Source organism: Bos taurus, chromosome 4 (genome assembly GCF_002263795.3).
Source record: "Bos taurus isolate L1 Dominette 01449 registration number 42190680 breed Hereford chromosome 4, ARS-UCD2.0, whole genome shotgun sequence".
Taxonomy (NCBI): domain Eukaryota; kingdom Metazoa; phylum Chordata; class Mammalia; order Artiodactyla; family Bovidae; genus Bos; species Bos taurus.
The window spans coordinates 54570758-54588790 of NC_037331.1; the positions used below are offsets into that span (position 1 = coordinate 54570758).

Consider the following 18033-nt stretch of genomic DNA (forward strand, 5'->3'; position numbering starts at 1 on the left):
CTGTGATTTTAAATGGCCAGTTTTCATTTATCATTCTTCAGACAGTAAGCTCTATGAAGGCAGTTGATTCAATCGCAGCTTGTGCTAGTGGTTTAATTTCTAGCATGATCTAGCATGATGCCTAGCACAAGTTAACTATTTGTTGAATGAATAAACATTAAATTTTGTCCAACATTATTCTAACTTAGCCTGATTTCCAATCTAAGTTATAATAATGTAGAAGGACAGAATCCTTTTAAAGCCACTTGATAGCTGTATTCTTCAGAACATTAAGTATAAAGTCCTGTGCCATCATGTTACAAGTGTGGCAGAGATCCCCATCTTTGGAAGCATAACTGCATCCCTGCAGGATTTAGCTCTTGTGTCTGACACCTTCAGCAATCCCAGCCTGTGTCCCAACTTCTTCAGTCATCTGTTCTTTGTCTTTTAGTTCATATTGGTTCTCATCTTGTGCTTCCCAAACATCATACTGCTCTTCTAATCATAGTAGTCTATCTTAGTGAGCCCTTCACACTTCATCTTAGGATTCCCTGGTAATGTATATCGCTTTACTTAATCAGGGATCCAAAAGCTTTCAACTGGGAGAGTCATCTTGGCACAGATGAGCTCCTCCTGCCTACTCCATCTCCTCTAGTGAAAGGCACCAGAGGAATAATACAGTGTTTGTGCTCTAAGCTTCTTAAATCAGTTGTATTTCTTTTCTTGAATCTGTAGATTTGTTTGCATCATCTCTGAATCTGCTTACATCTACTCCAGTCTAGAAATTAGCTAGGACCAATAACTGGTATATGTTTTCTAGCATCACAGTATTGAAATTAACATGAACAAGAATATGAGATGTAGATAATTGCATGTGATAACTACACTTATAGAGACTATTTATTTTAAAAATAATATTGCTTCCTATTTAAAGAATTTTAATCAAATAGATTCTATGTAGTGTATCGGCAAGTTAGCGAAGATCTTAAAGCTAATTTAAAAATTCTACTGCTTGGACATTATCAAAGTTAAGCACTCTGCACTCCAAAAGACACAGTCAGGACAGTGAAAATGGGAGAAAAGACTTACAAATCATGTATCTAATAAGTGTCTTACCCAAAAGAACTCTCACAGATCGATAATAAAAGACAGCCTAATCTGAAAATGAGCAAAGATTTAAATAGACATTTCTCTGGAGAAGATATAGTAATGATCAATAAGCTGCAGTCTATGGGGTAGCAAAAGAGTTGAACACAACTTAGCAACTGAACAGCAACACAAAGAGCATGAAAAAGAACTCAACATAATTAGCTACTATAAAGTAAGTGAAGTGAAAGTCACTCAGTCATGTCCAACTCTTTGCGACGCTATGGACTGTACTCCATGGAATTCTCCAGGCCAGAATACTGGAGTGGGTAACCTTTCCCTTCTCCAGGGAATCTTCCCAACCCAGGGATCAAACCCAAGTCTCCCACATTGTAGGTGGATTCTTTACCAGCTGAGCCACAGGGGAAACCCAGTTACTATGAAAATGCAAATCAAAACCACAATGAGATGCCACTTTACGCCCACTATAATGACAACAATCAATAAGAGAGATAATAATAAGTGTTGGTGAGAATGTGGAGAAACTGAAATTATAGGATTATCATAAACCCAGCCATTTCACTTCTAGGTATCTAACCAGGGGAAATGAAGACACATGTCCATCCAAACACTATGCAAATTGTTCACAGAAGCACTGTCTACCAGAGCCAAAAGGTGGAAACAACTCAAATACCTATCAACTGGTGAATGCGTAAATAAAGTCAGTGTATCTATACAATGGAATACTATTCACCAATACAAAATGAAGTATTGATACATCCTACAACACTGATGAACCTCAAAAACATTTTCCTCCATAAAACAGGGAAGAAGCAAAAAACACATATTGCATGATTCTCTTTAGTGTGAAAAGTGCAGAACAGGCAAATATATTAAGACAGAAATAAGATTAGTGGTTGCCTAGGACTGGGGAGAGGAGTAAAGAGTGATTCTAACAGTCACATCCTTTTGGGGGGTTCTGGAAATGTACTAAAATTAGATTTGGGTGGTAACTGCACAATTCTGTAAATTGAACAAATCTGAATTAAACATTTAAAATGGGTGGATTTTGTGGTATGTAAATTTTATTTCAATAAAGCTGTTACCTTAAAAAAATATATTACTAATTTTGTGTAGAGATACAAATATATTATGATAAACAGATCTTGATTTCTGAGCTGCACTGCAGAATTTAGGGTTTATAAGTTTAGAAATAAGGGTCTGTTTCTCCTAAAATTTAGTAGAGGAACAGTAGTAAAAGCTTGTTTTGTTTTTTAGATAAGGCTAGAATAAAATGAGAAGAAAATGAATATAGGTTAGCATATAAAGTCCCAGAAAAAAATTGTATTTCCATACATGGTGTGTGTATAAGCTTTAAAAGATACTTGAATACCTTTCCATGACTTCTATAGCTAATTCTATTGTGGGAATAGGAATATAAGTTTGATTCCCTTCTTCATAGTATGTTAATTCAAGAACTGAACAGCTTTCACTCTATAACATTTTTCTTATTGTTTCAACAGGGAATGCAGATATTAATTTCATCTTTTTTGCAAAGTGTAAAGTGTTGATGTAATAATAATAGCTAATACTTATTGATTGCTTGCTGTATGCCAGACACTGAGCAATTCAAATCCATTTCTTCACTCATGTGTTACATTGGCACAAACACTTACTTGGCTTACTTAATTGCACTATTCTTTCTTGTGTCCTCTTTCATGGCCTTTCTCTGCTCTCTTTTTCTTTTTTCTACTCCACTACTCTTTCCCCACCCACCTTTAGAGCAAATTATTCAACTGTTGGCTACACTCTTTGTTTCAGAGTTTCACATTTTAAAAGCAAGTGTTTTGTTCACATTGTTCTGCCTTTGGCCAAAGACCAATTTGATATTACAGAAAAATATCAAATCAGATTTTATGCTGAATTTTGATTGATTTAGTCAAAATGTTCAACTGGTTTGTTTATATAAACCTGCCTTAAATCAAAGAAAGGTGGGCTGAAGGGGAGGAGGTCTTTGAAAGTGAAGTGGTAGATTCCACAGGAGAGCAGAATCTTTTGTGAAAAAATCTGCAACAGAGGACAAAAGAAAGAAAATACTAGTTCACAAAAGGTGTGGGTGAAGGACTGGCAAAGCAAACCTATAACAGAAGATGTGGACATTTGTGAGTATGCCTCAGTGCATTGCATTAATAATTTGCATATTAAGAAGTCACGAGTCTTCATGTTAATGAATCCCTAACTAGTCTCTGACACAATAGACTGAGCGTCCCTGGAGGAGTCATTATGGCCCATCATGTCAATGATCCGCATATTAATGACTCCCTTACAGGCTCATCAACAGGTAGCCTCATAGGCTTCCATTGAGTTCTTTTTCATTTGCTTTTTAAATGTACCTTCTCCTCCCTTCCTTTTGTAATCTATTGTGAAGAATTGACAAAAAGGTGCATTAAGATGATTTTAATGTGATGTAAGTTCACAAAAGCATTAAATTTAGAAATAATACATTAAGACTTTCTGAGTCTGCCTACAAAACTTTTCAAAAGCAGTTACATACAAATCCAGTTTGATAATAGCATTATTATTTGGATTTCAACACAAACCATCCAATCTAATTTATCATATTTCTCTTTTCACTGATATATCAATTTATGCTATGATTAGCATAAGTAGAACAGCTAGTTTAAAAATGTTTGTGAAATTGAATTTCTTGAAAATGGAAATGAATTTCAGTGGATTTCATATCATAAAGATTACTAAACACTTACTAAAACTATAAAACTAAAAAGCAGAAACTGCTAAGATATAGAATTTTAAAATATAAATGAATTTTAAATTAAGAGAAAAAACAAGACAATAAATAAATGGTCCTAGGATCTAAAAAAAGTATTTCATAACTTATAAATTTAACATTTAGTTAAAAGCAATCACATGAAGGCAGTACTTTAATATTTCTAACTTGATTTGGCTTGCTCTGACTTTTGTTGGTCCTAATTATTGTATTATTATATATGAAATGCCTGGCCGGATGAAGCACAAGCTGGAATCAAGACTACCAGGAGAAATATCAATAACCTCATATACGCAGATGACACCACTCTTGTGGCAGAAAGCAAAGAGGAACTAAGGGCCTCCTGATGAAAGTGTAAGAGGAGAGTGAAAAAGTAAAACTCAACGTACAAAAAACTAAGATCATGGCATCTGGTCCCATCACTTCATGGCAAACAGATGGAGAAACAATGGAAACAGTGACAGAATTTACTTTCTTGGGCTCCAAAATCACTGCAGATGGTGATTGCAGCCATGAAATTAAAAGACACTTGCTCCTTGGAAGAAAAGCTATGACCAACCTAGACAGTATATTAAAAAAACAGAGACATTACTTTGCTGACAAAAGTCTGTCTAGTGAAAGCTATGGTTTTTCTGCTGGTCATGTATGGATGTGAGAGTTGGACCATAAATAAAGCTGAGTGCTGAAGAATTGATGCTTTTGAACTGTGCTATTGGAGAAGACTCTCGAAAGTCCCTCAGACTGCAAGGAGATCAAACCAGTCAATCCTAAAGGAAATCAGTCCTGAATATTCATTGGAAGGATTGATACTGAAGCTGAAGCTCCAATAGTTTGGCCTGATGCAAAGAATTGACTCATAGGAAAAGACCCTGATGCTGGGAAAGATTGAAGGCAGGAGGAGAAGGGGATGAAAGAAGATGAGATGGTTGGATGGCATCACCAACTCAATGGACATGAGTTTCAGCACGCTCTGGTAGTTGGTGATGGACACGGAAGCCTGGCGTGCTGGAGTCTATGAGGTCGCAAAGAGTCATACATGACTGAGTGACTGAACTGAACTGAATTATATTTATGATATCTGGTGATTTTTTACAAACATAAAAGGTATAATCTCCTATATGAAATACTGTAGAACTGCTCTACTAGTACTTATATTGAATTACACATCATTTCCCCTGATTTACTCTACAGATAAAGGGAAAGGTATTGATATATGCTTGAAACTCTCAAGAGACAGGAATGGGAAAAGGCTGGGGGAAGAGTTGTAGAAGATTGCCACTTTGCCCCCACTAAAAAGAAAAGAACAATCACATGCAAACTATACTGTCTTGGGAAACAATACAGGGCACAGATGCTCAGGGGAGTGGCTGCCACCCTAAGTTGGGCAACAGATCCTTTTGGGAGGTGAGGTTCCGAAAGATTTGATTTCACAGCCTGGAAGTCTCATGCTCCTTTGTTTTCCTTCCTGCTCTCAGCCCTTCCAAATACAACCTTTTCACATACACACTGGGAATATCAATTTACATTTTAAATTGCCTTTTTCTTAAAACAGTTTTCAAAACAATATGTAACACAAGTTCTGTAGAGCTTGGATGTCAAAGCTCAGTATTGAACAAACCAAGTATCTTAGTGATACTTATATGTAGATTTCACAGAGAAAACAGGTTTAATCAAGAGTTCCTTAATTGCAATTAGTTGGCTCACAGTCATGACCCTGTGATAATGACATTTTACACAACCACAAACAAATCAGTAATAAATAAAGCCTGAGAATTAGTATCCTTAGGAAAAAACAGATATTAATAATTCTCTGATAATATTTGAAAGGAAGATGAAGTATAAAATCCTTAGAAATTGCTTTGTAGGGGAACATGGAGAATCAGAATGTCAGAATTTTAAAGTAGTAAGAATCTCAGCTGGACAACCATTAATTTTTTGTCATCCATGGATGACAATTACTTCCATTAAGAGCTGAGGTAAAATAAGGACTTTAGACCAAATAAAGTTAAGAATTTTTTCTGGTATCTCTCTGATATACATTCTTTAGTTTTTCCTCCATCACTTAAAAACATTTACATTTCTCTCTTGCTAGAATATAATTGGCAGATTGTGGCAGAATAGTCCCTTGGACCAGGTTTACCTATAAGTTTTTTTTTTTTTCCATTTAAAATTCATGGATTCTGGTTGTAATTGCATTGCTCCCAAAGCAATCTACAATATTTTTGTTGTTCACATGTGAACTTCCAAGATTTGACTTCATTACAGACTAGATTCTCACATTTTGGTATTCCTTTAGAAGACACTCTAAGGAGATCTCATCTCTATAAAATTGCACATGATGCCCAGATTTGATCACAGAATTAAATCCAAATAATTTTTTCACTCTAATTCATGTGGGATGGGGTGAGCAAGAAAAAAATAGTACCCACTACTTTGACATGACAAAGCAGATTTGAAAATAGCAATCCTTGGCAGAAGACAGAATTAGGAAATGAAGCAACTTTGGAAAAGAAACTTACCAAAGAATTCTTCAACAGGTTATGTTTTTCAGTTGCTTCTTTCTCTGCTATTGAAATTTCTTGCATCAAGAAGGCATGGCACCATCATCGTCAGTATGTTTTCAAGATCAAGGACTGAAGCAATAGGCAGTGTGCTAAATTTAGAAATGCAGAAGATTTTTGGGAATGTAGCAATTCGGCTTTATGGAAAACAGGAAAGTGACTCAATAAAAACATCTTGTCACTAATGTGGTAGTATATACTCAGTTACCTGAATACTTAAGTCACTAGAGTTTACTCAAGGGTCTTATGTTGCCATGGTTTATGCTTACATTTTAAGAGTAATAAATTAACTTATATCATATGTGTTACACAATATATTTGCTCATCCCAATCACTTGTAGATATTGGTAATGTTTTTTCATTATTAAAAAGTTTTATCTGGACATAGTAAAATAATGGGGGAACAAATTATTGTATAATCTGCATTATAAATTGTACAAGACTAGTTGACAAATTGTAGTGGTAGGATTTCTGTAGGTATTAAATTTGAAATGCTAACTATAATATTTAATTGAGAATGTATCTTTGTATTGCAATGTTAATAGTTACTTCTATTGATTCTTCTAGCATTTATATGTCTTTTGACAATAAATTTTAAAAATTTCCAAATCATATTTCAAAATTATATTTATGGGATGCTATTAGTCATATAAATATGGAATTTTAAAGCAGAAGGCCTACTATTTAATATCAAAACTGAGAAAGGCAAATTTTTTCTATTTTGAACAATAAAGGAGTTGATAGGTAGTGGCTGCCAGGCTGCATAGAGAATGGTCAGCAGGCTCAATCTGGACTCAGCAAGGAAACCCCTTGATCTGTTATCAGTGCTTGACATGGATGCTAGAGAGGGAGGCCAGTGTGAGAGTATTGTATTTGATATCCCTAATCTAATCCGGAGCTTTCACTTTGAAGATAAGGAATGTGACACCCACAAAAACCATGTTCTTCAGCATATTAATTATTAGTCCCCAGATTCAGCATCTTAAGGAAATACAAAGTCATTTAAAAATGTTTATGTTTTATCTTTGAGATTATTTTTGCTTCATTCAATCCAGCATTATCATCAAGGAACTGAATTTTATTGCATGTTTTCATCCTGAACTCCTTCTGGCATTGTGCCTTTAAACTTTTTTTCCTTAGACACTTTTGTTCACAATTAGACATTTATTGCTCTAATTGTCTTTCTTTTGATCAAATATTTCTTTTCTGTTTTCAGTTTTATTCCTGATCAAAAGAAGACTACTGGTGTTTTAACACCAAAGGATTAGATACTGAGCCCTTGTAGTTGGTTAATGTATTACGAACTTCACTTCTCATTAAGTACAAGTTTCTGCTCTCCTCCCTCCTCCAAATCATAAATGGCTGTAAAATGTCAGAACACAAGAAAGTCCATTTTAGCGAAATGTCACAATGAGATTATGAAAATAAACAACATATAATGCATAATTATTTATTTCAGGAAAACCTTTTCAGTATAAGTATCCACTTAGCAATGCCAATTCTAATACTGAAATATTCTTCTTAAGTGTCCCTTAAAAACTCTTAAACAAGGCACATATTATTTCTAACTTAAAAGCTCTCTGTTCATTTATTTTCCTTTGTTCCTTTAGGGAAGGAAGGTAAAGGAAATCAAATGAGAGCACCAGCTTTGAACAAAGAGGGCAGACTTAACATACTTTTTGAGGAGTTCAATATTGACTTTTTAGCTGCTTATCAGAACAAGAGGTGATGCCTAAGAATTCCAAGCTGGTTATCTTTAGTCAGTGCTGAGTACTTTCAAGCAGAGTTGTTATAGAGACACAAATGCAACATTCATGACTCATTTTGGAAATGATCCTTTTTTTATGCCAACTTTTTGATTCCTCTTGGAACAGAGTTACACTTCTACTAACTACAACCTAATCCTGACATTTACCCTGACTGGCTGGGTAATTCCATCACATTAGACAGATTGTGTGGAACAGGTTTCACTCATATTTTAAGAGATATATGAGCTTTTAGCACAATAGCATTACAGAAACTCAGGAAAAATGATATTACTACTTATACTAAAACTACTACATTTTGGCAGTGTTAAAATTAACCATAACTCTAAAAGCCTAAGTGCCACATACCTAGAAACTGCAGGAATATTAACAGGGTGCATAGATTCTGACACTGAATAAATCAATTGGGTAATAACAGAAAGTGTGAATTAGCATTCCCATGCAAACTGTGTTTGGTGAAGACATTTTTAAATAGAAAGGTACATTCACTGATGATCTAGTGATCTTTCTTTGGAGGGTGGCCTTCTGATAGTAAAGGTATGTTTTTAAAAAAACTAAGCAAGTATGTTATCATGGGCTGCCAGTTTTACACTTGAAAGTAACTTGTGGGAAAAATGGTAACTTGTGAATTAAAGACATGAGAGAATGGAGTAAACCTTAAAAAATATATAGATAATTGAAAGTAAAAGGAGAAGCATGGGAATTGGTTACTGCAGCAGTGGAGAACCGGTGATCAGCATGGTATTTACTACATGTCACTAATAATGATAATAACAATAGTGATAATAATAATAATACATTTATTAAACATTTCCACATATTGAGAATTATGTTAAATAATTTTCTTGTGTATAAGGACTAGGCAATAATTGGAGAAAAATGATACACAGACAGCTTAAATGTTGTGTTGAGATTAAGGCTTGTTGGAGGTTGCATAGCTAGTAAGTGACTTAGTAATTGGTAAGTAACAGGAAAGACAGATTTGAATCCAGGTCTTTCTGCTTTTTTTCACTATGAACTGACTAAAATAAAAGCCAAGAAACGAGGCATAACCTACTGATGCCCTGTTCAGGCACACATACCCTAGAATAGAAAGGAAGGCTGAAAAGTGTCTACATGAGCACCTGAGAAGCAGATTACCCAGCCTGGAAGACATCAGAAGTCAGCCAGCAGACTAATTCAAGAATGCCAATTTACAGAACAGGAGCCGTAGATGGCCACTGACTTAATTCTCCCTTGCTTAGGTCTTGGAAAGGGCAATACTTGGTTTCTAAGAACCAAGTATTCTTGAACTTGTGAACTCAAGAACACAACCAAGGTTAGGTAGAAAGAAGGCATCTTTAAAATCTACATCCAGGCAAGTATGTGTGTATTAGTTGCTTAGCGTGGCCAACTCTGCAATCCTATGAACTGTAGTCAGGCTCCTCTGTCCATGGAATTCTCCAGGCGAGAATACTGGAGTGGGTAGCCATTCCCTTCTCCAGGGGATCTGCTGGCTCAGGGATCGAACGTGGGTCTCCCACACTGAAGGCAGATTTTTCACCCTCTGTGATACCAAGGACACCCCATATCCAAGGAATCGATCAACAAATCACACTGATGCTACCAATTTGATTCCTCTTCACCCTCCTAATTGCCATGACTTTTATCATCATTTGTGCCTGAAATATTGCAGGAGTCTCATGACTTAACCTTCCTGCTTCACTATGGCTTATCCCATTCAGGCTCTCCTAAAGAGAGATCCTTAAGTGTACTTCCAGAGATTGGTCCCTAAATGTAAAACCTACCCTGTCTCTCTCCCATTTAACTCCTCCACTGCCCGCCTTATCACTGCCACCCCTCCTCAAGCATTGATTTAAAAGTAAATAAAGAATTCAGACATTCAGTTCCACTTTTCCTGGCATACTAAGTCCTTTAAACCTGACTTAAACTAACCCCAGTTCTATTCCTTGGCATTAAAGAACAAAACACAAACCACAGCTCAAACCCTCTGAACATCTCTTTGTTTCTGGATGGTTCTCATCTTTTTGTGCTTTCTTACCTTTAATTCTTTGGCCACTTCTTATTTTTTTGCCTGGAATGATCTTATCTTTTTTCTCTAGCTGAGGAAGTCCTACTTCCCATAAACATAAATTTTCCTTTGTGAAAAACTTCCTGATTCCTCCAACTGAGTGCTCTCCTCATTCCTGTTCTTTGTTCTCTGGAAAATATCATATCCCATTATTTATTATAAAATTTATCACATTATAATAATTGCCTGCTGATGTATCTATTTCCATCATTACATTAGAGCTTCCTTGAGGTAATTATATATATACATATATAATTCATCTTGGATTTCTCAGTGTTTATTAGAATGTATGGCATATAGATTTCCCAATGTTTATTAGAACTTAGGGCATAGAGTGGGTGCTCAACAATGACCTGTCTTAAGATTAAATAATACTAATGACTGACTCTAGTATATATTTAAGGTACACTATTAATGAAGTATCCCTCCACAAATGACATATCCTTTTGACTTTTTAATTTCTAAATTTATACTATATTTAAATTTTTTAAAATTATTTAGGCCCATAGTTAAAAACTTTGCCTTTTAACTTTGGAGAGGGAGGTACTTCAAACATTATAAGACAGAAAAATATGCATGCTTTATTAGAATTTTTATGACACTGACTTTTTTTTAAATTTTATTTTATTTTTAAACTTTACATAATTGTATTAGTTTTGACACTGACTTTTAATGAGGAAAGAAAAGAAGAACAATGTTATGATAATGCTGATAAGAGGCAGACAGACAGGAAGAGTAGAAAGGACACTGTGCATTTATTCAGCACAATGACAGACACTTAACCACTAGGAAGACCAGTAAGAAACTCCCCTGCTCAAAAAGGACTCAGGGAAAAGAAAATCTCTTTAACAAGCGCTTCTAGGAAAACTGGTCAACCATGTGTAAAAGATTGAAACTAGAACTCTTTCTAGCACCATACACAAAAATAAACTCAAAATGGATTAAAGATCTAAATATAACACCAGAAACTATAAAACTCTTATAGGAAAACATAGGCAGAACACTCTCTGACATAAATCACAGCAAGAACCTCTATGACCCATTTCCCAGAGTAATGAAAATAAAAACAACAATAAACAAACGGGACCTAGTTAAACTTAAAATCTTTTGCACAATGAAGGAAACTATAAGCAAGGTGAAAGGCAGCCTTCAGAACAGAAAAAAAAAATAGCAAATGAAACTACTGATGAAGAATTAATCTCCAAAATATACAAGCAGCTCATGCAGTTCAATACCAGAAAAATGAACAACCCAATCAAAAGTGGGTCAAAGAACTAAGACATTTCTCCAACGAAGACATACAGATGGCTAATAAACACATGAAAAGATGCTCAACATCTCTCATTAGAGAGTACCAATCAAAACCACAATGAGGTATCATCCCATGCTGCTCAGAATGGCTGCCGTCAAAAAGTCTACAAACAATAAATGCTGGAGAGGGTGTGAAGAAAAGGGGACCCTCTTACACTGTTTGTTGGAATGCAAACTGGTACAGCCACTTGGAGAACAGTGCAGAGATTCCTTAAAAAATGAAATAGAACTGCCATATGATTCAGCAATCCCACTGCTGGGCATACACACCAAGGAAACTAGAATTGAAAGAGACACATGTGCCCCAGTGTTCACTGCACCACTGTTTACAATAGCTAGGACATGGAAGCAACCTAGATGTCCATTGGCAGACAAATGGGTAAGAAAGTTGTGGTACATACACATAACGGAATATTAGTCAACTATAAAAAGGAGCACTTTTGAGTCTATTCTAATGAGGGGGATGAAACTGGAGTCTATTAAACAGAAAGAGACCAGCAATACAGTATATTAATGCATATATATGGAATTTAGAAAGATGGTAATGACGATCCTATATGCAAGGCAGCAAAAGAGACATAGATGTAAAGAACAGACTTTTGGACTATGTGGGAGAAGATGAGGGTGAGATGATTTGAGAGAATAGCATTAAAACATGTATGTTACCATATGTAAAACAGATAACCAGTGTTAAGTTCAATGCATGAAGTAGGGCACTTGAAACTGGTGCTCTGGGACAACCCAGAGGAATGGGGTGGGGAGGGAGGTAGAAGGGGTGTCCAGGATAGGGGGGACAGGTGTACACCCGTGGCTGATTCAAGGTGATGTATGGCAAAAACCACCACAATATTGTAAAGTAATTATCCTCCAATTAAAATAAATTACTTTTTTTTTTTTAAAAAAGGACTCAGAGTATAAAGGGGAGACTAGAAATTTTCTCTAACATATTTCATTTCTACCATGACTGTATATAGTTCTGGGGCCTATCATCATCAACCATAAAGTTCTTTGCCTTTATTTTCAAATTTTCTAAAGTTGTTTTAATTAAACCCCTTAACTGTAATTGGTCATATAACAGATACTTTGGGTTTTGGAGTGGGATTTTATCTATACACACCCTGTAACTTAGACCAGAGAGCAATCCATTTGTCTGAATATATAACCTGAAACTAGAATTTAACAATTTAGATATTTTAAATGATACAATAAACACCTGTAAAACAAAATAACTTATCATTTCCTCATTCCTCTCCTCTGACTCACCCCACTTTTACATAATCATAATCTTGAAAATCAAGCTTTCTTATTTACATGAATGATATCCTATGTATTCCTTGATAAATATATTTAGATTATTTCAATAGCTTTTAGCACAATAAAAAAGAACCTACTCTGATGCAATGTTTTAGCACTGTTCATTTAATATTATATGTTGCTAAGATTTATCCATATCATGGTATGTCTCTGTGTATTTTAAATCAATTTTGAGTGCTATGTATATTTCTCTTGTGGTATACCAAGTTCTGTGTCTACTCTTCCATTGATAAACATTTGGATTGGTTCAATTTTATGTAGTTGATGGCGATCAACTATCAACTGATAAAATTGACAGTCAATTTTATCAGTTGAATAAGTATAAAATTAAATAAGTATAAAATAGCATCTCCTTGTGGTCTTGATTTGCATTTCTCTGTTTTTTAATAACGCTGACCATCCTTTATATGCTTATCAACTATGTGCATTTTCTCTCCTCTCCTCTGATTCTATTGAAATGTTTGTGCTTTCTTATTGCATTGTAGAAGTTCTTTATATTTCTTGACATTTATTTTGTGTTGATGCTGTACAATGTAAGCATCTTCTCCCAGTTTAGTTATATTTTTCTGTTATAAAGAGGTCTTTCAATGAACAGAAGTTTTAAATTTTAATAGAGCTAAACTGATAATCTTTTTTTAATTTTAGTTTATTTTCCTTAATTTTAGTTTTTTTTCCTTCTTTAAGAAAACATTTTCTACTCTGAAGTCTGAAAAATATTCATATATTCTACTAAGAATTTCAAGGTTTTTGACATGTAAAGTCTTAATCCATCTGGAATTGATTATTGAATATTTATTGTGCTAATTTCACTTTTTTCCCATGAGGGTAGTCATTTTCCTTATCTCCGTTTACTGAGAAGTCCCTTATTTCACTGATGTCTGACATGCCACTTTTATCAAATACCAAAGTTCTAGATATGTATGGATCTGTTTCTAAGCTCTCAATACTTTCCTGTCTCAGTGCCAATATAATTGTCTTAATAACTATATCCTCATAGAAGTATTGAAACTACATAGAGGTGCTTCCTCTACTATTTCTTAGAAGTAGACCAGCTATTTTTAGTCCTTTATTCTTCTCTTTAGAATCATATCTTCAAATTTTGTGAAAACATGTTTTGAAATGTTGATTAGAAGTCAATTTGTAGATCAAATTTGGAGATACTATCTTCATAATTTTCCTATCTATGAATATGGTATATCTCTCAATATTTTCTAGGTCTTTAATACTTATTGATGCAATTCTATTCTTTTCCCTGTAGGAGTTTTACACATTTTCTATTAGTTTTTTAAACAAATATTTGATATAATACTTAAATTTCATCTATTTTGAATTCTTTTTCTTGTATTTACCTCTAAATCTAAGATTTCCCCTCTATATTTCTGTCTTTACATGTTTTTGTAAGATATCAAAATAGTAATATCCACTTTGATACCTATTTGTCCTCACAGTGAGTTAAAAGCAAGTTCCTTTCCTTTTGATGAAATTATTTGATTCTGAAAGAAAGAATGGAATATGACTGGTGAGAGTCATATTCCATTCATATTCCATGAAGGCTTCCATATACAGAAGCCTTCAAAAGTATAAGTAATGTTCTAGTTCAGCAGAACCATGTCGGGAATTTGGTAAAAACAAAACCAAACCAGAAAAACCTGAGTTCTATGCTACTTCTAAGAGCTTGACCTCTGTGATCTCTCTATTAGATTTCCAGAGACTTCTGATAGATACCAAGGTTTGAGAACCAAGGTTAACTCTTCAGATAGGTACTGTGTAAACAGAAATTTATTTTGTAATTATCATTTAAGTATATATATACATTAAATATTTTCTTTTACATGTAAAATATATTTCATTAAAATTTTTATGTAGTTCCTTTAAAAAAAAGAAATTATTTTAAAAATTTAAGCATTCTAAAGAATTTAATAAGAAAAATGATTAATAACATTTTGTTTAGGCAAAAACATAAAGCTTTAATGATATTTTCCTCTACAAAGGAGATTTTTCAATATTGTTATCAGATGAAAGATAAAGAAAGAATACTTAAATGCTGTTTAATGGTTTATATATTTTAAAAAGTACATAGATTTTCTGGACATAGAGAAAGAAAAATGTGTCAACTTGCAGTTGGAGTCACAAAAATGAATCTTTGTATAATTATAGGTCTGATTAAACAATATAGATTATAGATTAAAACAGTATCACTTATGGTAATATAATATTTTCTAATGAAATTAGCTATGTAAAAACATTATTTTCATTTCGGGGCCCACTTCAAGGTAGAAAATAGTTTTGGCAAAGCTAAAATTGAGCATCATAAATGTTTACAAAGCTGAGTTACTTCTTACATGGTCAAGATGGAAGAATTTGTAATTTTCTTGTGATTTGTCAAAACAAGATTAGCCCTCTGGGGATTTGGATCAACACTGTCCATGCAATGAAAACTAGGTTCTATTATACAAATTCATCAGTCATTGTGAACTCTCTGGATTTCTTTTATTGCAGAAAAATCATTGAGAAAAGTCAGTAGGAGAAAATTCAGCTGAGATAGTACAAGAAAATGTGAATATTGGTCCAATCATTTCTGACAGACTGACTTGTGACATAACTATACACAAAGTGAGCTTTTCACTAACTATTTTCTTGCTATTGTAGTGGGCAAATTTAAATTCTTATACTTCTACAAATACACCTATAAACAGAATACATTTGAAAGGAAAAAGTATTTATCTTCCTCAACAAGTATGCAGAATATGAGATAAAAGCAAGTATAATCTGAATTATTTTAAAGAAAAAAAAATATGCTCCCATATGAATGACCAGTCTTGGCTGTAAAACTGGCCTTTGGCAATACACACATGAAGTCTTTAAACTGGGTATAAATTTAGCTGCCGTTTAGTTTCTGTTAAATTTGTTTGTTTTCTCCTTTTATGGAGAGAGAGAGTTAATATTATGTCAGTTCAACTGGAAGAATTTTGAGTAAAATGGAACACAAAAAAATTAATAATTGGAACATTAGAAAGTAATTTCAATGACCACAACGGACTGTCAGTTCATAAAACTTCATCATTTAAAACAAGAGAGAAATATTTGGACTTTCAAAGTGAGAATTATGGGATAATCTAGATTTATATATATTTTTCCTTTGGCTGTATGTTTTAATATGAGTAAAATAATTTTATTTAGAATTATGGTATTGTGTAAATAATTTTTACATTTTTCTACAACTAATATACTTTATTGCATCATTCTAAGAGATCATTTTAATGAAAAAAACATACAAAGTACTGCAAGAAAATGTGAAAAGTTAAATAATATTTGTTTAGCTTGTAACTGGTTTGAATTTCCTATGATAAAAATGCTATACATTTATAGTCCCTGAAAAAGTGTAACATTTTGTTGTAAATTTAACAGTAAAGAAGAATCATCGGTAACATCAGATGAGAATAACTTTGAGAATTCAAAGGTTACAGGTAATATTTCTTTAATTTTTAAACAGAATATATTTCTTTTGTTAAAGCCTACAACTAGGACAATCTTACATAGGTACAATTATCTTAACTTTTCAGATACATATATCCCAACAATTGTTTGTTCTCATGAGGACAAGGAAGACTTGGAAACCAGTAATCAAAATGTAAAAGATGTAAACAGGGAACAGGATGAACGTAATGAAAAAGAATTAGAGCCGATGGTAAGTATTCTGGTTGCCAAGGTATTAGAGAAGATGAATCCATTTATGCTTCAAAGATGCTGCAATGTCTGCTTTTCAACAGCTTCAGCTAATATAATTTGCAAATGTGAAAGCATAGCCTATTCTGTCCTTGCGTCTCTGGCTTCATCAACAAGGCTAGTGATTTGATTTCAGTATGTTACTTCAGGTCTCTGCAGTGGCAAATTAATGACATTCATTTCTTATCTCTTTACCAGCGGCTCTGAGTAACAGTTTGTAGGAATTACAGAAGAGGTAGCGCTATCCTGATGTGCATTTCTAATCTTTGTGACAAGTGTACACTTATAAAATCGTCTGTAAAATGAGAGGGCTGGACTGGATGATTGTTAGGGTTCTGTCCAGTTCTACAAGTCTGATTCTTGCATTTAGCAGCTTTTTTTTTTTTTTAACTTACTTCCATCTTCATGAGAATCTCTAAGTTCTATATCATTGGAAAGTATTAAATTACCAAATGAGGATAAAATAGCTTGTGCCACAATTTTTAGACAGGAAACAAATTTAGAACTGTACAATTTAGTATTAAATTTGTTATAAATTTCACGCTTCGTGAACATTCAATCTATTTGGGATTTTTAGGGGGATGGTTTAGATAGCATTTTTATCACAAAGAAAGAAATAGGAGTAAATGAGTCACATAATGCAATTTATCCTTTACTGTATTTGGTTGGAGCTCATATCATTAGGATACATGGATTCATAATCATCAAAGATTAAAATGACATTTGCCTCTTCAAGTGTCATTGCTGAAACAGAAAAGAAATAGAGCTCATCTCTTTCCCCACGACATTCCACCCTTTCTATAGTGATATGGAAGCTGCATCACTAAAGTATGCAATTTACTTTGCTCCAACTTTAAGAAACTACAAAGTTGTCACCCACTGTGTGAATTCTCACCAGCTGAAAGTTAACACAGCCATTTTTTTCAAACCACAGAATATAATGAAAGGACTCTGAAAAATCACATACTTCACCAATACACCTCATTACAATGAGCAGGCGCAAATATAAAGTTTGTTTAGAAGTTACTGAGATTGTACATCCAATAAATGAACAGGGAGTTGTAATTTAGATGCTAATTTGCTCCATGCTGACGTTAATGCATAAAACAATGAAGCTCTATAATAGATGGAAATACAACCAAATCTGTGGAACCCACAGGCATTGGCTTACAAGACAGCTGTGCAGTTGACAAGTAACATGAGCCTTATGTGAGAAGAAGGGGAAAACGTAAGATTTGCATATAATTATTGAGATCATGCAAATGTCAGTTATGAGGAGAAAAAAAAACACAGGCATCTCACTGTTAAATCCTGACAGTTGGCATCACTGAAGAGCTCAAATACATTTGAGTACCAGTTGGCAGAGGGTCATTAAAACAGAATTTGCAGAGACATTAACTCCCTCACTTTTCTTTGAGTGACGTTTTGCTA

The 18033-nt window shown here is 33.9% G+C and overlaps 1 protein-coding gene across 2 annotated transcripts in view; it reads left to right on the forward strand.

Annotated features, from left to right (window-relative positions):
• The window catches only part of PPP1R3A (protein phosphatase 1 regulatory subunit 3A), a 41760-nt gene that overhangs the window by 18826 nt on the left and 4901 nt on the right, over positions 1-18033 (forward strand). For both annotated transcript variants that reach the window (XM_024990932.2, NM_001205440.2), the window contains 2 exons: positions 16285-16343; positions 16440-16564. In XM_024990932.2, coding sequence (XP_024846700.1) covers positions 16285-16343; positions 16440-16564 — 184 coding nt within the window. The remainder of the gene's footprint in view (positions 1-16284; positions 16344-16439; positions 16565-18033) is intronic.